This window comes from Jaculus jaculus, chromosome 11 (genome assembly GCF_020740685.1).
Source record: "Jaculus jaculus isolate mJacJac1 chromosome 11, mJacJac1.mat.Y.cur, whole genome shotgun sequence".
Classification (NCBI taxonomy): Eukaryota; Metazoa; Chordata; class Mammalia; order Rodentia; family Dipodidae; genus Jaculus; species Jaculus jaculus.
In genome coordinates, this window is record NC_059112.1 from 57,283,230 (window position 1) to 57,308,695 (window position 25,466).

General features: G+C 39.7%; 1 protein-coding gene across 1 annotated transcript in view; it reads right to left on the bottom strand.

Moving 5' to 3' along the window:
* Positions 1-25,466, bottom strand: part of Poln (DNA polymerase nu) — a 286,447-nt gene that overhangs the window by 165,217 nt on the left and 95,764 nt on the right. Inside the window, exons 7-11 of the mRNA XM_045130272.1 lie at positions 24,908-24,976; positions 23,202-23,262; positions 22,477-22,541; positions 19,247-19,330; positions 17,932-18,027 (exon numbers count right to left, since the gene is read on the bottom strand). Of these exons, the coding sequence (XP_044986207.1) occupies positions 17,932-18,027; positions 19,247-19,330; positions 22,477-22,541; positions 23,202-23,262; positions 24,908-24,976 (375 nt within the window). The remainder of the gene's footprint in view (positions 1-17,931; positions 18,028-19,246; positions 19,331-22,476; positions 22,542-23,201; positions 23,263-24,907; positions 24,977-25,466) is intronic.

The window sequence follows — 25,466 nt, forward strand, 5'->3', positions numbered from 1 at the left end:
TTCAAGTTATATCTCAAAACTGAAAAGGCAGGAATGCTCCTTGACTCCTTGTATAAAGACAGCATTATAGTAATATCAAAAACAGACTGAGACACAATAATAAAAACATCTATAAAATAGTATCTCTTATAGCCAAATTCAATCTCACCCATAGTTCACCTTCAGAAATCAGTGGCCCACTCCTCTGCCAATTAGCATGGGTTTTACTAATAATTTATAAACCAAGCTCCAGGTTTGACAATAGTTGAAAACCAGACATCAGTGAGCTGAGTATTTGGCTGTGGACACTTACACACATGGTAAAAAATAACCAACTTGTCTCAAACTCCTATGACCCTCTATTATGTTCATACTGACTTTCATCCTGAGTATCAAGATATGCCATGGGAAGCTGGGCGTGGTGGCGCACACCTTTAATCCCAGCACTCAGGAGGCAGAGGTAGGAGGATCGCCATGCGTTCAAGGCCACCCTGAGACTACAGAGTTAATTCCAGGTCAGCCTGGACCAGAGTGAGACCCTACCTTGGAAAAAAAAAAAAAAAGATATGCCATGGGAGTGCCTTGAAAGGTCCAGAAGCAGGAGGCTCAGCTGAAAGGCATCGATAGCTTCAGCACATGACATGGAACTTCAGGTGGAAAATTCTCTAAAGTTTTCTGTAGATTGTGACACTGTGTATATGTGACTCATGACTATGATGTGTTTCCAACATGGTTTAATCATAATTGCTTGTCACTGCCTTTGTAGATGTTCAGTTTTTCCCCTCATTGCTTATTTGTATTTCAGAACATTATAAATTGTTCATGTTTTATGTAAAAAAAAAAAAAAAGATATGCCATGGGAAACATGTCAGGGACCAACAGGGCACATTACTGGATTGGGAAATAATTCTATTATTGATTGAGGCCCTGGAAGTTTCATGATAGATATAAACCATTTCCTATCTGTATATACCTCTAATGGTGACCCAACATTACATAGCAGCTATTCTATTATATGGAGAGAAGGAGGGCTATCCAGCTCCCAACACTTTTTAGGAATGTAACTACCATATACCACTATTTGGTGTCTTGGCTTTGCCAGTTTTAATTTGCCTTATTGGTACTTTTAATGTTATATGAGAAAGAAAAAATCTATTCCACATTCTTATACTCTTTTACTTGCTACTATGCTGCCTGTTTTACCTGCTTGCCTCTTAATCTTAACACCCCCATCCCAATCTCAAAACTACCGACTTCCGGTTAAGATGGCGGCGTAGGTACCACGCCAAAGCAGCCTAGGGGGTAAAAAGACCAAAAAAACTCAGCAAAATACACACTTTTACTAAAAAGTGAGGTGTATAGGAAATTGAGGCGGCAGCGGAGAAGTAGAAGAGTTATAGAGCAGCCAGAGCCCGCACAGGCGAGATAAGCTGCTCCAGCGGCTCAGGCAGCTCGGCCAAACGCCGCAGCCGCGGCGCAGCAGAAAACCGCCAGACCAGCTCGAGCCGCAGGAAAAACCAGGTGCGGGATTTTCCCCTCACACCGCGCTCTCCGCAACTCAGGAAACGTGAGGGGAGAGTGGCAGCGAGCAGGGGAGGAGAAGACCGCGAGTTAGAACACGTGGAGCAGCGAGACAACCAGAGAAGCCGCGGCTCCCTCCCCTCCCCCACCGCCTGAGCCCAGCTCCAGCAAACACAGTAGCGGCCCGGGACCCGGCCACGCCAACTTGGGCTGACAGCGGGACCCAAGCAGGAGCAGAGTTCGGCAGCAACTTCAGCGGCTCCAGCACCGGTACCAGCGGCCCCAGCAGCAGCGGACCCAGGAGCGGCAGCGGCGGCAGATCCCGCAGCAGCGGCTTCGGGGGGAGCAGCGGTGGTGGTCACGGCAATGGCAGCTTCAGCAGTGGTGGTGGCTCCGGTGGTGGCAGCTACAACAGCAACAGAGGCAGCAGCAGCAGCTCGGTTTGCCCCGTAGGAAAAGCAAGTGCCCAGCTCCAGAAATCAGAACAGCAGCCCGACGACCCAGGCAGCAACTTGACTGAGACCAAAATCACCCAAGGTAACTGGGATTGCACCAGGGAAGGGTCTCACTGGTCACAAGCTGACTTGGATCCCTCAACAGACCAGAAATCTAAACCTCTTTGTTGATAGAAGATCTGGTCATTATAATAACTACTCTTGCATACATACTCGGGGCTGTTTTTGATTGAATGTGTACAGTGTTTAAATTTTAGAATCTACCTGTATTTTATTCCACTCAGCCTGCTTAAATGCTCCTATAGCAGGGAATCTCAACCCCTAAGAACATCTTTGTAGATACTCTGAGAGTCTTAAGAGCCGCACCTAATACCTTAAGGTCCTACCCTGAAAATATATTACATCAAATCAATTGATACAGCTAAGAATACACAGCTAGCTAGAAAATCCAAGCATAAACTTAATCCAAGATGCAAAAATATATACATTATAACACAAGAAACACTAAAAATCAAGATGATATAAATCCACCTAAAAGTATTAATGCATCAGAAATGTCCTCCAGAGAGAAAGAGTTAGAGGAAATGCTTGAGAAAGAGTTCAAAAGAATAATTATAAATATGTTCCAAGAGGTCAAAGAACACATGAAAACAATCAAGGAAGAAATCAAAGAGGAAATCAAAGAGGAAATCAAAGGAATCAAAGAAGAGGCAGGACACCAATTTAATGAAATAAAGAAGGCAATACAAGACATAAATAGGGAAATAGAAATAATAAAGAAAAACCAGTCAGAATTACTAGCAATGAAGAACACAGTTAATGAAATTAAAAACTCTGTAGAAAATCTCACCAGTAGGATGGATGAGGGAGAGGACAGAATATCTAAGCTAGAAGACCAGGTGGCAGACCTAATGCAGTCCAACAAAGAGAAAGACAAACTTATAGAAAAGTATGAGTGGGAATTTCAAGATATTCGGGACACTATGAAAAGATCCAATATAAGAATTCAGGGCATAGTAGAAGGAGAAGAACTCCACTCCAGAGGCATAGTAGGCATCTTCAACAAAATCATAGAGGAAAATTTCCCCCAAATTGGGAAAGAGGTGCCAATACAGATACAGGAAGCCTTTAGAACCCTAGCCAGAAAAAACCCAGAAAGAACCTCCCCTCGCCATATTATAATCAAACTTCCAAACACACAAACCAAAGAAAAATTATTGAAAGCAGTTAGAGAGAAAAATCAAGTTACCTACAAAAGCAAGCCCATCAGGATTATAGCAGATTATTCAACACAAACTTTTAAAGCCAGAAGGGCTTGGAGTGATATATTCCAAGTTCTGAAAGATAACAACTGTCAACCAAGGTTACTTTATCCTGCAAAGTTATCCATTCAAATATATGGAGAAATAAAGACATTCCATGACAAAAGCAGGTTAAAGGAGTATTTGAAGACAAAACCAGCTCTACAGAAAATACTTGATAGAATCCTCCATGCTGAACAAAAGGAAAAGCACACATATAAGGAACCTAGAAAAAACAAGCTATACTCAAATACCAGTTAACAGAAGAGAGCACAGGTAGAACCAGAAACACACACACACACAAAAATGGCAAACATAAATACACACCTTTCAATAATATCTCTTAATATCAACGGTCTCAATGCCCCAACGAAAAGACATAGATTTGCAGACTGGGTTAAAAAGCAGGATCCTACAATTTGTTGTCTCCAAGAAACTCACCTTTCTACAAAGGATAGACACTATCTTAGGGTGAAAGGTTGGAAGACGGTGTTTCAAGCAAATGGGCCTAGAAAACAAGCAGGGGTTGCTATCCTAATATCAGACAGGGTAGACTTTAGTCCGACGTTAGTCAAAAAAGATAAGGAAGGTCACTTTATATTGATTAAGGGCACACTCCAACAGGAGGACATTACAATCCTAAACATATATGCACCTAACATGGGGGCTCCCAAATTCGTCAAACAAACACTATTAGAACTAAGGTCACAGATAACACCAAACACAGTGGTGGTGGGTGACTTTAACACCCCACTCTCATCAATTGACAGGTCATCCAGGGAAAGAATAAACAGAGAGGCATCTGGACTAAATGAGGTCATAGAAGGAATGGACCTAACAGATATATACAGGACATTTCATCCAAAGGCTGCAGAATATACATTCTTTTCAGCAGCACATGGAACATTCTCTAAAATAGACCATATATTAGGACATAAAGCAAATCTTAACAAATTCAGGAAAATTGAAATAATTCCTTGCATTCTATATGACCACAATGGAATTAAACTACAAATCAGTAGCAAGAAGGCTATAGAGCATACACAAAATCATGGAAACTAAACAATACACTACTAAATGATGAGTGGGTCAATGAAGAAATCAAAAAGGAAATCAAAAAATTTATAGAGTCAAACGATAATGAGAACACAACATACCAAAATCTCTGGGACACAATGAAGGCAGTTCTAAGAGGTAAATTTATAGCCTTTAGTGCCTATATTAAGAAATTAGAAAGGTCGCAAGTAAACGACCTAATGCTTCGCCTTAAAGCCTTGGAAAAAGAAGAACAAGGCAAACCAAAAATTAGTAGACGGGAAGAAATAATAAAGATTAGGGCAGAAATTAATGAAATAGAAACAAAAAGAACAATCCAAAGAATTAATGAAACAAAGAGTTGGTTCTTTGAAAGGATAAACAAGATTGATAAACCCTTAGCAAATCTGACCAAAAGAAAGAGAGAAGAGACACAAATTAATAAAATCAGAGATGAACAAGGCAACATCACAACAGATTCCAGAGAAATTCAAAAAATCATAGGGACATACTACAAAAGCATATACTCCACAAAGTATGAAAATCTGAAAGAAATGGATGATTTCCTTGATCTATATGACCTACCTAAATTAAATCAAAATGAGATTAATCACTTAAATAGACCTATAACAAACATGGAGATCCGAACAGTTATCAATAATCTCCCAACTAAAAAAAGCCCAGGCCCGGATGGATTCACTGCTGAATTTTACCAGACTTTTAAGGAAGAGCTAACACCATTGCTTCTTAAGCTTTTCCAGGTAATAGAAAAAGAAGGAATTCTACCAAACTCCTTCTATGAGGCCAGCATCACCCTGATACCAAAACCAGGCAAAGATAGAACAAAAAAAGAAAATTACAGACCAATCTCCCTCATGAACATAGATGCAAAAATTCTCAACAAAATATTGGCAAACAGAATACAAGAGTATATCAAAAAGATCATTCACCCTGACCAAGTAGGCTTTATCCCAGAGATGCAGGGATGGTTCAACATACGCAAATCTATAAATGTAATACATTACATAAACGGGTTGAAGGACAAAAATCACATGATCATCTCATTAGATGCAGAGAAAGCATTTGACAAAATCCAACATCCCTTCATGATAAAAGTCCTACAGAGACTGGAAATAGAAGGAACATATCTCAATATAATAAAGGCTATTTATGACAAGCCTACAGCCAACATATTACTAAATGGGGGAAAACTGGAAGCTTTTCCACTAAAATCAGGAACAAGACAAGGGTGTCCACTGTCCCCACTTCTATTTAAAATAGTTTTGGAAGTCTTAGCCATAGCAATAAGGCAAGAGACACACATAAAAGGGATACAAATTGGAAAGTAAGAAATCAAGTTATCATTATTTGCAGATGACATGATTCTATACATAAACGACCCTAGAGACTCTACTAGCAAGCTGTTAGAGCTGATCAAAACCTACAGCAATGTAGCAGGATACAAAATAAATACACAGAAATCAGTAGCCTTCATATATGCTAACAACAAACACACAGAGGATGAAATCAGAGAATCACTCCCATTCACAATTGCATCAAAAAAAATAAAATACCTTGGAATAAACCTAACCAAGGAAGTAAAGAATCTCTACAATGAGAACTTTAAAACACTCAAGCGAGAAATTGCAGAAGACACTAGAAAGTGGAGAAACATCCCTTGTTCCTGGATTGGAAGAATCAATATTGTGAAAATGGCAATCTTACCTAAAGCAATCTACACATTTAATGCAATCCCTTATCAAAATTCCAAAGGCTTTCTTCATGGAAATAGAAAAAACAATCCAAAAATTCATTTGGAATCACAAAATACCTCGAATATCTAAAATAATACTGAGCAACAAAAAAGAGGCTGGTGGTATCACCATACCTGATTTTAACCTATACTACAGAGCCATAGTAACAAAAACAGCATGGTACTGGCACAAAAACAGACATGTAGATCAGTGGAACAGAATAGAGGACCCAGATGTAAGCCCAAGTAGCTATAACCACCTGATATTCGATAAAAATGCCAAAAGTTATCATTGGAGAAGAGACAGCCTCTTCAGCAAATGGTGTTTTGAAAACTGGATAAATATCTGCAGAAGGATGAAAATAGATTCTTCTCTCTCGCCATGCACAAGAATTAAGTCCAAATGGATTAAAGACTTTAACATCAGACTGGAAACTTTGAAACTGCAGAGGAAAAAGTAGGGGAAACCCTTCAACATATTGGTCTTGGCAAAGACTTTCTGAATACAACCCCAATTGCTCAGGCAATAAAACCACAGATTAACCACTGGGACCTAATGAAATTACAAAGATTTTGCACCGCAAAGGACACAGTGAAAAAAGCAAAGAGGCAACCTACAGAATGGGAAAAAATCTTCGCCAGCTATATATCTGATAGAGGATTAATATCTAGGATATACAAAGAACTCAAAAAGTTAAATAATAAGGAATCAAACAAGCCAATCAAAAAATGGGCTATGGAGCTAAATAGAGAGTTCTCAAAGGAAGAAATACAAATGGCATATAAGCATCTAAAAAAATGTTCTACATCACTAGTCATCAGGGAAATGCAGATTAAAACTACATTGAGATTCCATCTCACTCCTGTCAGATTGGCCACCATCATGAAAACTAATGATCATAAATGTTGGCGGGGATGTGGAAAAAACGGAACCCTTCTTCACTGCTGGTGGGAATGCAATGTGGTCCAGCCATTGTGGAAAACAGTGTGGAGGTTCCTAAAACAGCTAGAGATTGATCTACCATATGACCCAGCTATAGCACTCCTAGGCATATATCCAAAGGACTCATCTCATTTCCTTAGAAGTACATGCTCAACCATGTTTATTGCTGCTCAATTTATAATAGCTGGGAAATGGAACCAGCCTAGATGTCCCTCAACAGATGAGTGGATAATGAAGATGTGGTACATTTATACAATGGAGTTCTACTCAGCAGTAAGGAAAAATGAAGTTATGAAATTTGCAGAAAAATGGATGGACCTGGAAAGTATTATACTAAGTCAGGTAACCCAGGCCCAGAAAGCCAAGCGCCACATGTTCTATCTCATATGTGGATCCTAGCTACAGATGACTGGGCTTCTGCGTGAGAATGAAAATACTTAGTAGCAGAGGCCAGTAAGTTGAAAAGGAGACATAAAGGGTGGAGAAAGGAAGGGAGGAGGATACTTAATAGGTTGATATTGTATATATGTAATTACAATGATTGTAATGGGGAGGTAATATGATGGAGAATGGAATTTCAAACGGGAAAGTGTGGGGGTGGGGAGGGAGGGAATTACCATGGGATATATTTTATAATCATGAAAAATGTTAATAAAAATTAAAAAAAAAAAAACAAAAAAACTACCAAGCCTCCAAAACCAGTATCCCATGAATGACAGAGCCAAACTCTAACAGCTTGGAATGTAGCCTGCTCCCCTTCCTGTCATTGCCCCCGCTCCTGTTTCCAGTTTGGACCACTAATATAGCATCTCCTGTATATTTTTCAGGCTAATCTTGGCAAAACACTTCACTAGGCACTTGTGTTTGAGCAGGCAACCTCTTCAGTTTAGGCTTTCTTCCTTCTAATGAACTTGAATTTCCACAAGATTAGGCTTCCCATGGATGGGTAGTTGCCCTCAGGGCACATTTTCTGTTGTCCCAGTGCAGCATAGGAGGTTTATCTTCCAAGGTGCTAATCTCTTTAACAATTATTGCTGCAATCTCAGCACCAGTGTGAATATTAATCTTAAAATTTCCTTGGGATAGAGAGATGGTTTAGTGGTTTAAGGATCCAGTTCAATTCTACAGTATCTATGTAAAGCCAGATGCAAATGCATCTGGAGCTCATTTGTAGGGTCTAGAGGCCCTGGCATGCACCATTTTCCCTCATTCTCTCTCTCACACTCTGCCTCTCTCTCTCTCAATAAATAAAAGTATTTTTAAAAGCCAGTCATGGTTGGCACACACTTTTAATCCCAGCACTCCAGAGATAGGAGGATTGCCATAAATTCAAGGCCACCCTTAGACTATATGGTGAATTCCAGGTCAGCTTGAGCTAGAGAGAGACCATACCTTGAAAAAAATTTTTTTAATTCCAAAAGTCAAACACCAAAAAGACCAAACTATGTAATTAACCAATGGGGAAAAAAAAATATTTCTCAAAAGAATTACAAATGGCTAAAATACATGTGAAAGCATGTTTAACATCCTTAGCCACCAGAGATATACAAATTAAAACAACACTGAGATAACATCTCACCCCACTCAGAATGGCTATCAAGAAAACTAATGATTGGGATGGAGAGACGGCTTAGCAGTTAAGGCACATACCTGCAAAGTCTAAGGACCCATGTATGACTCCCTAGGTCCCACATAAGCCAGATGCGTAATATGACACAAGTGTGCAAGGTTGCATGTATGCACAAGATCACACATGCATCTGGATTTCAATTACAGTGCCTGAAGGCCCTGGTATGGCAATTTTCTCTCTCTCTACTTCTCTCTCACTCTCTGATAAAAAAAAAAAAAAAGGAACTTCCGGTTAAGATGGCGGCGTAGGTACCACGCCAAAGCAGCCTAGGGGGGAAAAAGACCAAAAAAACTCAGCAAAATACACACTTTTACTAAAAAGTGAGGTGTATAGGAAATTGAAGCGGCAGCGGAGAAGTAGAAGAGTTATAGAGCATCCAGAGCCTGCACAGGCGGGAAAAGCGGCTCCGGCAGCTTGGCCAACCGCCGCGGCCGCGGCGCAGCACAAAACCGCCAGACTTGGCTTGAGCCGCAGGAAAAGCCAGGTGCGAGATTTTCCCCTCACACCGCCTTCTCAAAAACTCGGGAAACGTGAGGGGAGAGCGGCAGCGAGCAACGGAGGAGCAGACCGCGAGGTAGAAGAACGCGTGGAACAGCGAGACAACCAGAGCAACTGCGGCTACCTCCCCTCCCCTCCCCCACCGCCTGAACCCAGCTCCAGCAAACAGAGCAGCGGCCCGGGACCCGGCCACGTCAACTTGGGCTGACAATGGGACCCAAGCAGGAGCAGAGTTCGGGAGCAACATCAGCGGTTCCAGCACCGGTACCAGCGGCCCCAGCAGCAGCAGACCCAGGAGTGGCAGCAGCGGCAGATCCCGCAGCAGCAGCTTCAGGGGGAGCAGCGGCAGTGGACACATCAGCAGCAGCTTCAGCAGCAGTAGTGGCTCCAGCAGTGGCAGCTACAGCAGCAGCAGAGGCAGCAGCAGCAGCTCAGTTTGCCCCGTAGGAAAAGCAAGTGCCCAGCTCCAGAAATCAGAACAGCAGCCCGACGACCCAGGCAGCAACTTGACTGAGACCAAAATCACCCAAGGTAACTGGGATTGCACCAGGGAAGGGTCTCACTCGGTCACAAGCTGACTTGGATCCCTCAACAGACCAGAAATCTAAACCTCTTTATTGATAGAGGATCTGGTCATTATAATAACTACTCTTGCATACATACTCGGGGCTGTTTTTGATTGAATGTGTACAGTGTTGAGTTAAATTTTAGAATCTACCTGTATTTTATTCCACTCAGCCTGCTTGAATACTCCTATAGCAGGGAAACTCAACCCCTAAGAACATCTTTGTAGATACTCTGAGAGTCTTAAGAGCCACACCTAATACCTTAAGGTCCTACCCTGAAAATATATTATATCAAATCAATTGATACAGCTAAGAATACACAGCTAGCTAGAAAATCCAAGCATTAACTTAATCCAAGATGCAAAAATATATACATTATAACACAAGAAACACTAAAAAGCAAGACGATATAAATCCACCTAAAAGTATTAATGCATCAGAAATGTCCTCCAGTGAGAAAGAGTTAGAGGAAATGCCTGAGAAAGAGTTCAAAAGAATAATTATAAATATGTTCAAAGAGGTCAAAGAACACATGAAAACATTCAAAGAAGAAATCAAAGAGGAAATCAAAGAGGAAATCAAAGGAATCAAAGAAGAGGCAGGACACCAATTTAATGAAATAAAAAAGGCAATACAAGACATAAATAGGGAAATAGAAATAATAAAGAAAAACCAGTCAGAATTACAAGCAATGAAGAACACAGTTAATGAAATAAAAAACTCTGTAGAAAATCTCACCAGTAGGATGGATGAGGGAGAGGACAAAATACCTAAGCTAGAAGACCAGGTGGCAGACCTAATGCAGTCCAACAAGGAGAAAGAAACTTATAGAAAAGTATGAGTGGGAATTTCAAGATATTCGGGACACTATGAAAAGATCCAATATAAGAATTCAGGGCATAGTAGAAGGAGAAGAACTCCACTCCAGAGGCATAGTAGGCATCTTCAACAAAATCATAGAGGAAAATTTCCCCCAAATTGGGAAAGAGGTGCCAATACAGATACAGGAAGCCTTTAGAACCCCAGCCAGACAAAACCCAGAAAGAACCTCTCCTCGCCATATTATAATCAAACTTCCAAACACACATCCCAAAGAAAAAATATTGAAAGCAGTTAGAGAGAAAAATCAAGTTACCTACAAAAGCAAGCCCATCAGGATTATAGCAGATTATTCAACACAAACTTTTAAAGCCAGAAGGGCTTGGAGTGATATATTCCAAGTTCTGAAAGATAACAACTGTCAACCAAGGTTACTTTATCCTGCAAAGTTATCCATTCAAATAGATGGAGAAATAAAGACATTCCATGAAAAAAGCAGGTTAAAGGAGTATTTGAAGACAAAACCAGCTCTACAGAAAATACTTGATAGAATCCTCCATGCTGAACAAAAGGAAAAGCACACATATAAGGAACCTAGAAAAAACAAGCTATACTCAAATACCAGTTAACAGAAGAGAGCACAGGTAGAACCAGAAACACACACACACACAAAAATGGCAAACATAAATACACACCTTTCAATAATATCTCTTAATATCAACGGTCTCAATGCCCCAACGAAAAGACATAGATTTGCAGACTGGGTTAAAAAGCAGGATCCTACAATTTGTTGTCTCCAAGAAACTCACCTTTCTACAAAGGATAGACATTATCTTAGGGTGAAAGGTTGGAAGACGGTGTTTCAAGCAAATGGGCCTAGAAAACAAGCAGGGGTTGCTATCCTAATATCAGACAGGGTAGACTTTAGTCTGACGTTAGTCAAGAAAGATAAGGAAGGTCACTTTATATTGATTAAGGGCACACTCCAACAGGAGGACATTACAATCCTAAACATATATGCACCTAACATGGGGGTTCCCAAATTCGTCAAACAAACACTATTAGAACTAAGGTCACAGATAACACCAAACACAGTGGTGGTGGGTGACTTTAACACCCCACTCTCATCAATTGACAGGTCATCCAGGGAAAGAATAAACAGAGAGGCATCTGGACTAAATGAGGTCATAGAAGGAATGGACCTAACAGATATATACAGGACATTTCATCCAAAGGCTGCAGAATATACATTCTTTTCAGCAGCACATGGAACATTCTCTGAAATAGACCATATATTAGGACACAAAGCAAATCTTAACAAATTCAGGAAAATTGAAATAATTCCTTGCATTCTATCTGACCACAATGGAATTAAACTACAAATCAGTAGCAAGAAAGGCTATACAGCATACACAAAATCATGGAAACTAAACAATACACTACTAAATGATGAGTGGGTCAACGAAGAAATCAAAAAGGAAATCAAAAAATTTATAGAGTCAAATGATAATGAGAACACAACATACCAAAATCTCTGGGACACAATGAAGGCAGTTCTAAGAGGTAAATTTATAGCCTTTAGTGCCTATATTAAGAAATTAGAAAGGTGGCAAGTAAACGACCTAATGCTTCGCCTTAAAGCCTTGGAAAAAGAAGAACAAGGCAAACCAAAAATCAGTAGACGGGAAGAAATAATAAAGATTAGGGCAGAAATTAATGAAATAGAAACAAAAAGAACAATCCAAAGAATTAATGAAACAAAGAGTTGGCTCTTTGAAAGGATAAACAAGATTGATAAACCCTTAGCAAATCTGACCAAAAGAAAGAGGAAGAGACACAAATTAATAAAATCAGAGATGAACAAGGTAACATCACAACAGATTCCAGGGAAATTCAAAAAATCATAGGGACATACTATAAAAGCATATACTCCACAAAGTATGAAAATCTGAAAGAAATGGATGATTTCCTTGATCTATATGACCTACCTAAATTAAATCAAAATGAGATTAATCACTTAAATAGACCTATAACAAACATGGAGATCTGAACAGTTATCAATAATCTCCCAACTAAAAAAAGCCCAGGCCCGGATGGATTCACTGCTGAATTTTACCAGACCTTTAAGGAAGAGCTAACACTATTGCTTCTTAAGCTTTTCCAGGTAATAGAAAAAGAAGGAATTCTACCAAACTCCTTCTATGAGGCCAGCATCACCCTGATACCAAAACCAGGCAAAGATAGAACAAAAAAAGAAAATTACAGACCAATCTCCCTCATGAACATAGATGCAAAAATTCTCAACAAAATATTGGCAAACAGAATACAAGAGTATATCAAAAAGATCATTCACCCTGACCAAGTAGGCTTTATCCCAGAGATGCAGGGATGGTTCAACATACGCAAATCTATAAATGTAATACATTACATAAACGGGTTGAAGGACAAAAATCACATGATCATCTCATTAGATGCAGAGAAAGCATTTGACAAAATCCAACATCCCTTCATGATAAAAGTCCTACAGAGACTGGAAATAGAAGGAACATATCTCAATATAATAAAGGCTATTTATGACAAGCCTACAGCCAACATATTACTAAATGGGGAAAAACTGGAAGCTTTTCCACTAAAATCAGGAACAAGACAAGGGTGTCCACTGTCCCCACTTCTATTTAAAATAGTTTTGGAAGTCTTAGCCATAGCAATAAGGCAAGAGACACACATAAAAGGGATACAAATTGGAAAGGAAGAAATCAAGTTATCATTATTTGCAGATGACATGATTCTATACATAAAGGACCCTAAAGACTCTACTAGCAAGCTGTTAGAGCTGATCAAAACCTACAGCAATGTAGCAGGATACAAAATAAATACATAGAAATCAGTAGCCTTCGTATATGCTAACAACAAACACACAGAGGATGAAATCAGAGAATCACTCCCATTCACAATTGCATCAAAAAAAAAATAAAATACCTTGGAATAAACCTAACCGAGGAAGTAAAGAATCTCTACAATGAGAACTTTAAAACACTCAAGCGAGAAATTGCAGAAGACACTAGAAAGTGGAGAAACGTCCCCTGTTCCTGGATTGGAAGAATCAATATCGTGAAAATGGCAATCTTACCTAAAGCAATCTACACATTTAATGCAATCCCTATCAAAATTCCAAAGGCTTTCTTCATGGAAATAGAAAAAACAATCCAAAAATTCATTTGGAATCACAAAAAACCTCGAATATCTAAAATAATACTGAGCAACAAAAAAGAGGCTGGTGGTATCACCATACCTGATTTTAACCTATACTACAGAGCCATAGTAACAAAAACAGCATGGTACTGGCACAAAAACAGACATGTAGATCAGTGGAACAGAATAGAGGACCCAGATGTAAGCCCAAGTAGCTATAGCCACCTGATATTCGATAAAAATGCCAAAAATACTCATTGGAGAAGAGACAGCCTCTTCAGCAAATGGTGTTTTGAAAACTGGATAAATATCTGCAGAAGGATGAAAATAGATTCTTCTCTCTCGCCATGCACAAGAATTAAGTCCAAATGGATTAAAGACTTTAACATCAGACCGGAAACTTTGAAACTGCAGAGGAAAAAGTAGGGGAAACCCTTCAACATATTGGTCTTGGCAAAGACTTTCTGAATACAACCCCAATTGCTCAGGCAATAAAACCACAGATTAACCACTGGGACCTAATGAAATTACAAAGATTTTGCACCGCAAAGGACACAGTGAAAAAAGCAAAGAGGCAACCTACAGAATGGGAAAAAATCTTCGCCAGCTATATATCTGATAGAGGATTAATATCTAGGATATACAAAGAACTCAAAAAGTTAAATAATAAGGAATCAAACAAGCCAATCAAAAAATGGGCTATGGAGCTAAATAGAGAGTTCTCAAAGGAAGAAATACGAATGGCATATAAGCATCTAAAAAAATGTTCTACGTCACTAGTCATCAGGGAAATGCAGATTAAAACTACATTGAGATTCCATCTCACTCCTGTCAGATTGGCCACCATCATGAAAACAAATGATCAGAAATGTTGGCGGGGATGTGGAAAAAAAGGAACCCTTCTGCACTGCTGGTGGGAATGCTTTCTGGTCCAGCCATTGTGGAAAACAGTGTGGAGGTTCCTAAAACAGCTAGAGATTGATCTACCATATGACCCAGCTATAGCACTCCTAGGCATATATCCAAAGGACTCATCTCATTTCCTTAGAAGTACATGCTCAACCATGTTTATTGCTGCTCAATTTATAATAGCTGGGAAATGGAACCAGCCTAGATGTCCCTCAACAGATGAGTGGATAATGAAGATGTGGTACATTTATACAATGGAGTTCTACTCAGCAGTAAAGAAAAATGAAGTTATGAAATTTGCAGAAAAATGGATGGACCTGGAAAGTATTATACTAAGTGAGGTAACCCAGGCCCAGAAAGCCAAGCGCCACATGTTCTATCTCATATGTGGATCCTAGCTACAGATGACTGGGCTTCTGTGTGAGAATGAAAATACTTAGTAGCACAGGCCAGTAAGTTGAAAAGGAGACATAAAGGGTGGAGAAAGGAAGGGAGGAGGATACTTAATAGGTTGATATTGTATATATGTAATTACAATGATTGTAATGGGGAGGTAATATGATGGAGAATGGAATTTCAAATGGGAAAGTGTGGGGGTGGGGAGGGAGGGAATTACCATGGGATATATTTTATAATCATGGAAAATGTTAATAAAAATTAAAAAAAAAATAAATAAAATACTTTAAAAAAAAAAAAAGATTCACCCAACTTGTTATACGTATCAGTAGCTCGTTTCTTTTGCTCGCTGAATAGTAAGTAGTATTCCATCACATATATGTACCCAAGTCTGTTTAATCATTTACTCACTGAAGGATGTTTGGGTTGTTTCCAGTTCTTTGTTAGGATGGATAAAATAAAACTATTCTGTACGGGAAAAAAAAAAAAAAAAGATAATGTAAAAAAGAAAACATGGGGCTGGAGAGATGGCTTAGCAGTGAAGGCACTTTCCTGAAAATCCAAAGGACCTCGGTTTGATTCACCAGGACCCACATAGGCCAGATGTACAAGGTGGCACATGCATCTGGAGTTCATTTGCAGTGGCTGGTAGCCCCGGCATGCTCATTCTCTCTCTACCTCTTTCCCTCTCTCAAATAAATAAATAAAAATAAATTTTTTTTTTCAAAAAAGAAAACATGATAGGGCTAAAGAGATTGCTTAGCGGTTAGGGCAAATGCCTGGAAAGCCTAAGGACCCAGGCTCGATTCTCCAGGTCTCATGTAAGTCAGATACACATGGTAGTACATGTGTCTGGAGTTCGTTTGCAGTGGCTAGAGCCCCTGGCATGCCCATTTTCTCTCTCTCTCTCTCTCTCTGTCTCTAATAAATAAATAAATAAATAAAAATAAATCTTAAAACAAAGATAGAAAACACAATAATGCTGGTGAGAATACAGGAAGAAAAAAAATCTACACTGTTGATGGGGATGTAGACTACTCCAGTCACTACTTAAATCAGTATGGGGGTTCCCCAAAAATCTAAAAATTGAATTAACATATGTAGCAGATAGCTTCAGGTTCACTGAGATGAACTTCCAGACCAGGCACAGTTATGGAGGAAGGGATTTATTTAAGCTTATAGATCCAGGGGAAGTTCCATAACGGTATAATTTGGCCCCCCCTTAAAGGATTAGGCAAAGAGAAAAAGCCAAAAGTCACACAGCACAGCACACTCCAGCTAGGCAAACTTTGCTTATCTTTAGATTGAAATCTCAAACCTACTACCAGACCTTAAGATCTGCCCAGTCACACTGCCTCCATCCAGGTGGCTACAGATACAAACTATAAACTAATAAAACACTGAATATATTGGTGGCCATCTATTCAAACTACCACAACATATGACTTAGCTATTTCACTCCTGGATGTATATATGAAGGAATCTAAGTCATCATGCCATAGAGATACTTGAACATCCATGTTTATTTCAGAACTATTCAGAATACCCAAGATATGGAACCATGTAAGGTATATATCAACAGTTGTATGGAAAAAGAAAATGTGATGTGTGTACAAAGTGGACTTTTACTCAGCCATGAAGACAAATGAAATTATGTAATCTACAGGAAACTCAATGGAATGGGAAAGCATCATGTTAAGTGATATAAGTCATACTCAGAAAGACATGTGTTCTCTCATATACAGAATGTAGGTTTAAGAAAAAATTATAGACCATTCATCACGCTGCTCTACTTCCTCCCTGCTAATGTGATAATATGAGAACAGCCTGCTGTCAGGCTTTCCCTGTCTTGCTGACAAGGTTTCCCTGTCTTGATGGACTCTACCTTCTAGAACTAGACACAAGAATCTGGAAATCTCAGCAAGTGCTCTCTTGAGTCAAATCCACATTTGTAACAGTTCATGAGCCACCAGCCAGGAACACCAGCTATGTTTTGTCACAGCAACGAAAGCTGAGTAACAGCCTCCAGAAAAACTTAAAAGGAGCCAATCAAAATATCCAAGTGGGAGCACACCTTTAATCCCAGCACTTGGGAGGCAGAAGTAGGAGGATTGCAGTGAGTTTGAGGCCATCCTAAGACTACATATTGAATTCAGCCTAGGCGAGAGTGAGATCCTACCTAGAAAAAACAAAACAAAAACAAATCTCCAGGTTCTTCTGAGTCACTCTATTTTAGGGACCTAGTCAAGTATTTTCTCATCACAATACTAAATTCCCTATCTAGGAGATATTCCTGTCTGCCACTTTGAACATGCAAAGCATGTCCTCTCACTGAACATGCTAAGAAATTTGGCTGCCAGTATATGTGATGATGAGTCTTTCTAATATGAATATGAAATGAAAGTCCTTTGCTTTTAAAATTATATAATACATGAAAGTAGACAGGAAAGATGAAGGGGTCTGGAGAAAGGGAGAGTTGGGGAAACAAGTGAAGATAATGGGAGGGAAAAGATAAAGACAATTATAGCATGTTTCCTCTCACATGTGGAACTTACATTTGTTATGACATGAAAGCAGATGGGGGACTATTTTGGGGAAAGAGGAATAAAGAAAGATAATAATGGCCAAATATGAGAAAAGTTCTTAATGATACAAATGTATAAAAATGTTATATGAAGCCCAGTAATTTTATTTTATTATTTTTACAATAGTTTTAAGTACTTACTAAAATGGTTTGTTCTTCTTTCTTTTTTGCTTTTTCTTTTAGAATAAGATTCTACTAAATGATGTTCCTTGAGGAGAACCATAGTCAAGAACATAATCTTGGATGGGAGCCCCCTTGTTGACAATTTGCTGGAAGCACAGAGACCAGCTCTCACCTGGGGTAGACACATGAGAAAAGCAGACACAAAAGGAAGGAGGCTTGAATCTTACCACGGCCTCTGATGTGGATGGCTGTTGGTGCAGCCCAGTTCTGGGAAGATGCATTCTCTGATTCCGTAGGTGCAGTTTCAATTTGCCAAAAAGAACCTTCAAAAAATAAAAAGCAACGTACACATGTGAGAAGGCTCCAGCTTTCAGGATGTGAACACTGCCATTACAGTTACAGCCACTAGTCTGAGGAAGCACACCTGAATAGATGTCACAGGATGCTTTTGACCCTTATTAGTCCTTTTCTTGGAGTTAAAGACTTCAAATAAATCAATCTCAAAGTGTCTACCACTTGTGGGAGACTATAAGCAACTATATACTTTTTAGACAATATTTAAATTTAGAATAACCTTCCCTTTTAACTCCTGAGTATATTTTTAAAAAGTATTTCTATTCATTTATTTAAAAGCTGGGGGGGGGGGATAAGAATAGGTATACCAGGGCCTAAGTGACACCACAAATGAATTTCAGACACAAGTGCCATATTATGCATATGGCTTTACATGGATGCTGGCTTTCTCCAGCCATCATTTTTTAAAATTTATTTTTATTTTAGTTTATTTATGTGCAAGGAGAGAGAGAAAGAGGAGATAGAGAGTGAGTGTGCCTGGGCCTCTAGCCATTGTGAAGAAACTCCAAATGCATGCACCCCCTTGTGTATCTGACTTACGTGGGTACTGGGGAATTGAACCTGTGTCCTTTGGCTTTGCAGGGAAGCACCTTAACATCTAAGTCAACTCTCGAGCCCCCCTTTTGTTTTTTTAAAATATTTTATTTATTTATTTATTTTACAGAGAGAAAGAGCGAGAGAGAGAGAGAGAGAGAGAGAGCGGAATGGGCATGGCAGGTCCTCTGCCACTGCAAATGAGCTCCAGACACGTGTGCCCCCTTGTGCATCTGGCTAAGGTGGGTCCTGGGGGATTGAACCTGGTTCCTTTGGCTTTGCAGGCAAATGCCTTAATGGCTAAGCCACACCTCCAGCTCCCCCCCCCTTTTTTTTTGTTTTTTTTGAGGTAGCCTAGGCTGACCTGGAATTCACTATGTACTCTGAGAGTGGCCTCAAACCCACAGCAATCTTCCTTTATCTGCCTCCCAAGTGCTGGGATTAAAGGCATGAGCCACCATGCCCACCTTGTTTTACCAAAGAATAAAAATTTAGCATTACCAGCTAAGCATGTTTGACTGTACTCTCAGCACTTTGAATGTTGAGGCAGGAGAACTGACATGAGTTTGAGGCCAACCTGGGCTACACAGTGAGTTCTGGGTCAGTCTGAGCTACAGAGAAAGATTGTGTCTCCAAACAAAACTTGCACATTACCTCACGAAGCTGATTATTACTTGTTATAAGAAACTGCTCTCCTGCAACAAAATGGGCTTCTTGCTCCAGTTCTTTCAGACGAGCCTGAAAATGTAACATACAGAATCATTTATACATTCAAATATCAAATTATTTAACTTGTTCACTATTTAGCTCTTAACAAACTATTAATGGAGTAAAGGTAATTTATAACTTACCAATATAGACATTAAAATCCTATATACTGGGCTGGAGAGACCTCTTAGTAAAATGCCTACCTCACAAACATGAGGACATGAGTTTGATGCCCAGAACCCATGTAAAAACACCAGCTGTGGTGGCATATGTTCCTAACCTCAGTACTAGGGAGACAGAGACATGTAGGGTCCAGTGGCTTGCTGGCCAACCAGTCTACCCTATTTAGTGAGTTCCAGGCTAATGAGAAACCCTGTCTCAAGAAAAGGTGGATGAATGGTATTCCTGAGGAATGACATTTGAGGTTGTCCTTTGGCCTACATATGCACATGCACATGTACCAAAAGACCACATATATTGACTTATGGTGGAATTTTCTGGCTCATAGAATCATCCTTCTTCAAACCTAGGACAATAATCTAAAAGAATGAAAATAATGATACCACTGAAATGATGGATGGAAAGAATGTATTCTTCAGCAGTATTAGAAAAGGGTAGTATTAACATTACATGAAGGAAGACAGGGAAAGGTATAGGATACAGGCTCATAATCAAAGTATATTAAGATGTTCTACTAATCAGAATAAGAAGATATAAATGTAAGCAAAAGACTCAACAAGGGGTTCCCTAGCTTCATGAGCATGTGAGGCAGATGGAAGAGAATACCAGGGAGAACAAGTATACATCAGTAAATCAAGAAAAGAAAGCCGATTGTCAACCATGAGGTGGGTCACCTCCACCTCCTCTGCCTGAGCCCAGAAGTCATTACAGAGGAAGTAGTGACATGAATACTGCTCTGAAAGCTAGCCTGAAAACCAGTTGCAGGGGAATAGCAATAGACAGTGGTCATTCAAACCTCATCAAAACAGAGATACAGAGGCTACAGAGAAAAACAGCACTAAATCAGATCCTATCTTGCCTGCCAAGGTTCAGGGAATGTTGTGGAAGAGGAGGCAGAAATCTTGTATGAGCCTCAGGGTGGGTGGGAAAGGTCAGAGGAACCATGTCACTCAACCCCAGATTGACTGAGATCTCTTGATCCCCACAATGAATACCAATAATCCTACCAAAGAAGACCCTCAGCAGAATGGAGGCAGGGGATGGGTATTTAAGAGTATCACCTTTTCATAAAAAATTAATAAATAATAAAAAAGATTTTTTTTTTTTAAAGACTTAGAGGTAGGAGGATTGCTGTGAGTTTGAGGCCAGCCTGGGACTACAGAGTGAATTCCAGGTCAGCCTTGGCTACAGTAAGACTTTACCTTGAAAAATAAAATTTTTTTAAAAAGGCTTAACAAACCCTTTATAAACAGTATAACTAATACCTACTGGTGGTAGAAATGTTATTAACCTCATTAGATTTAAGAAAACAAACTAAACTCACAATCTAGAAACAACCAGATATCTCTTCACCAGGGCAGATATTACCCATGTCACAGTCTACCAGCACCAAACTGTAACAGTGAAGCCGAGATGCAAATTACTATTTATTCACAGTTCAACAAGAAGACAAAATATGTTGTTTAAGGCACTGAAATAGAGAGCATGAAAAAAATCAACAATAAAATGTCCACGGCAAGTGGTGGTTACTCTTGGAAGCAGGAAGTAGTTTCTGTACATTCCATGTTTTGACCCTGATGACAGATATTAGAGTTTCCTTTCAGGTAATTTTGGTGAAACATTTTAATGTATTTTTCATACATTTCTATGTATCTTTCTATATATACATGCACACACACACACACACACACACACACACACACACACACACACACATTTTTTGTTTTGTTTTGTTTTTGTTCTTTTTTTTTTCCAAGATAGGGTCTCTCCCCCAGGCTGACCTGGAACTCACACTATAGCACCAGGCTGACCTCAGACTCAGCCACTTTGTCTTTGGAAGATAGTACTTGAAAGACTTTTCTCTCTCCTTCTTTTTTTTTTTTTTTTTTTTTTTCGAGGTAGGATCTCCCTCTGTCCCAGGCTGACCTGGAATTAACTATGTAGTTTCAGTGTGGCCTTGAACTCACAGCAATCCTCCTACCTCTGCCTTCTGAATGTTGGCATTAAAGGCGTGCACCACCATGCCTGGCATTCTTTCTATATTTTTATATTTTAAAAAGTTCAAAGGCTGGGCTGGAGAGATGGCTTACCGGTTAAGCGCTTGCCTGTGAAGCCTGAGGACCCCAGTTGGAGGCTTGATTCCCCAGGACCCATGTTAGCCAGATGCACAAGGGGGCACATGTGTCTGGAGTTCGTTTGCAGTGGCTGGAGGCCCTGGTGTGCCCATTCTCCCCCTCTCTCTATCTGCCTCTTTCTCTCTCTGTCTGTCGCTCTCAAATAAATAAAATAAACAAAAAAAATTTTTTAAAGTTCAAAGGCTAGAGATAGCTCAGTTGGTAAAGTATTTGTCTTAGAAACAATGAAGACTTGGGTTAAACTCCCCATACCCACATAAAAATGCTGAGTATGATAGTACATGCTGTAACCCCAGTGCTGGAGAGGTAAAGACAGGAGGATTCCTGGGGCTCACTGGCTAGCCAGTCTAGCCATCTTGGGAAGCTCCAGGCCAATGAGAGACCCTGTCTCAAAAAAAAAAAAAAAAAAAAAAAAAGAAGAAGAAGAAAGAAAGAAAGAAGAAAAGAAAAAAAAAGGTGGATGGATGGAATTCCTGAGGATGACATCTGTTCTCTGGCCTCTACCTGCATGCACACCTACACATACACACACAATGTACTTGCACAAGCACACACATACAAACATACAAACAAAAACAGAAAGATGAGCATCCCTTAAACAAACTCTAGGGAGCAATGTCCTTGTAAGAAAAATCTAACTCTTGAGAAGGACACTGAGGGTCCATTAAAGAACCTTCACTCATCACACTGGCTGCAAGGTTTGCCCCTTGAAATACCCATCTACAGTAAATGTCATTCAAATGTAAACTTTGCAACAGTTGGTCCTCCACTCTTGGAAGTGTCAATCAATGTCTGGGACCAAAAGAGAAGGGAAGAAAAACAAAAGAGAAATGACAGGCAAAGTCTGAAATAATAGCTCACCCCAAGAAGTGCTGATATCTTCTCCATTTCTTCTTGGTTCACCTGAATCTTATGGTTTTCCATCACTATGATTTAAAATTCAAAGCAGATCACACTTCCATTGCAATAATGAATACTTTTGTGGAGGGTAAAGAACCCTACTCCCTGTTGATCTAATGATAACAGCTTTCATTTACTCAGACTCAGAGGCTATCAATCTGTTCCAGCAAAGAAACAGAGGCACCAGAAGAACTGGATTTTGAGGTGTGAGTGGGTGTGGGCTGCTCTGGCCAGCTCTAGCCTGGCTTTTCACATACACTGTAAAGGCCCATTCTCTTCTGCAGATGCAGGAGGACCTGGTCAGAGGTTAAAAACAAAAGAAGAAGAAGAAGAGATCCCTGCACCATGCTTACAAGGAAAGCCTTGAGACTAGGAAACTAGGGGACAAGAGGACAAGAGCACAGGATTAGAAGTAACCATAACTAGGTACCTGTGAGTGAGGTATTCTCCTCCTAGACAAACAGAAGAGGAGGGGGTCCCACATGGTTGAATGTTATGGCCTTCAAGTGCTACCAGACCAGGAGGAGATGCAGCCCAACCCCTCTTGTTACAGAAAGCAAAATAAAGAGCTGGCTGCCTCTTCAGAGCTCATGAGATATTCCTACTCTTGCATATTAGGGAAGATTCATTCCTAATGTAAAGATTCTCTAGAAAAATGACTGTATTTCTCTTTTGTGATAGCTTACCTGCCAAAATTGGTATCAGAGGAAGCTCCAAAGTACAAAATAGTTGCCATAAACCATAAACCTATTTCATAGAAAGAAATATTATCAATGTGGTTATAAATTGTACTGGCATTTGCTACTAGACTTGGATGCATTAGAATGTAGGCAACATCCATCAGAAGAGGTTCCTCCCACCCTTCCACCCTCATCTGCATATCTGATAGAGATATTCAGAAATGTCACAAAGGCCAGGTTCCATTACAGTCTCCTTTACCCTTTCTTATTTGTAAGACAGATGTAAGTATGTATGTACTTTTAGTCTTCCATTTTAAATTTCAAAGGAAGCTGACTGAATTTCAATAAATTTACCTAGATTTTCATTCATCTTACACAGCACCACTACCTACTTGTCTGGAGAAAATTGAGATCTTTATGTCAGGCTGCTGGCTCTAAGAGGATGAAATCCCTCCTCTCTCATTCATATCACCTTCCTTTCTTGTTGGTGCTGCTAAGAAAAGGAAGGACTCATGTAGTCCAAACTCACTATGTAGGTAAAGTTGCTCTTCCTGACCATTATTTCTTTATTGCTGGGATTACAAACATGCACCCCGATGCCTGATTTTCCACGTTTTTCTCTTTTTTCCCTTCTTTCTCTTATTTTCCTTTGCTTTTAAGTTTAGCATTTGTATTTTATTTTCTTTGAAAATAAATTCTAAGCATTACATATTTTAGAAGAGTAGTATCTATACATTCTGGTGTATCTTAACCATTTCCTGTGATTCTTCAGGGTAATTCTGACAATGTGTTGATGCTGCTATATCAAAATACTTTAAATAATTGAGAAAATGTCTTATTTGATTCTGTAGATACAATATGGAATGAAAATAAAAAATAAAATCACTGTCTTGTATAAAAGACTGTAGTCATCAAGAGACTGGTCCTCATTCTTTGCTGCTGTCATCTAAGAGTCTTCCAGCCTCACTTCATTTCTCAGCCTGCCCTATGCAGACCCACCCTCTGCCTGACTCTGCACCTCAAGATAGACCTTTTCCAGACTACAACATCTGAAATCCTTCTACCCCAGGTGGGTTTTCCAGTTTGAACCCTAGTAACAGGCTCATGGCTCATGGCAGAAGATGAAAGAAACAGCTTGCCTTAGAGCCTAGGGATAAAAGCCCCAGCTACTTGGAAGGCAGAGGTAGGAGGATCACTGTGAGTTCCGAGCCACCCTGAGACTACAAAGCGAATTCCAGGTCAGCCTCGGCTAAAGTGAAACCCTACTTCAAAAAACAAACAAATCCCCAGCTACTACATGTCCTTGGAAGTTTCTTCGTTTTGCCCATTCCTTTCATCATGCCCTTCCCTGTAAACATAGCTTGTTCTTCCTAGCTGTCCCTCAAATGACTGTGGCTTCCCAATAAGAATCTAACTGAGGCAGCTATATCTATTTCACTGCTAATCAAACAAAATAAATGTTTGGCTTTTGTGTTATCCAACCCCAGTCAAATATGAGGCTTTGAAATGAGTTAAAATTGCTTCTAAAAGCAGAACACATTTTAAAATGCTAGGTCTTATCATTCCCAGCTTTTCTAAGTGTGGAATCAGCTAATTTGGCCTTAGAATCAACATTATACATTCAAAGCACTGAGACTGATCCTTGAGTGTGGGTACAAATGAAAAGAAAGCTCTTAAACAGCCAGAACTTGTAATAAAATAAAATGCCTTGCCTTTAACTTGGAACAAAGGTCCATCATGAGACTGTAGAGTATCTTCAGGTTCACACATACATTCTGATTCTTTAAAAGTGCAAAATATTAACATTTAGTCAAACTTAGTAGTAGTGCTCATCACAGTGTGGGAAGTAACATCACTCACACAGTGTTTCAATGACTTGGTGGGAGGCCCTTGATGACAGATATTACATATATGGTGGTATCACCAATTACCTCAGGTAAACAAGAACCTACCTAAAAAGGTTCCTTCATCATGCAAGCGAAAATGATCTAGAGACAGACACTTTCTCCATGTTTTCTTCATTTTACAGATGGAGAAATGGGATCACTGACTGCTTATGATCAGACAGTGGCAGAGTGAGGACACAGACCTCTCATATTTTATAGTCTCTGTTCTCTGCTATACTACCCTGAAGCTACATGATGGTTGTCACACTCATCTGTCCATTCTCATCCTAGGACAAACTCTCACAGAGGCAATGAGGAAACTACAAATGTGCTATGTTTAAAGGACAAAGAGGGATGAGAGTCCCTCAACACATGGTCTGTTCTG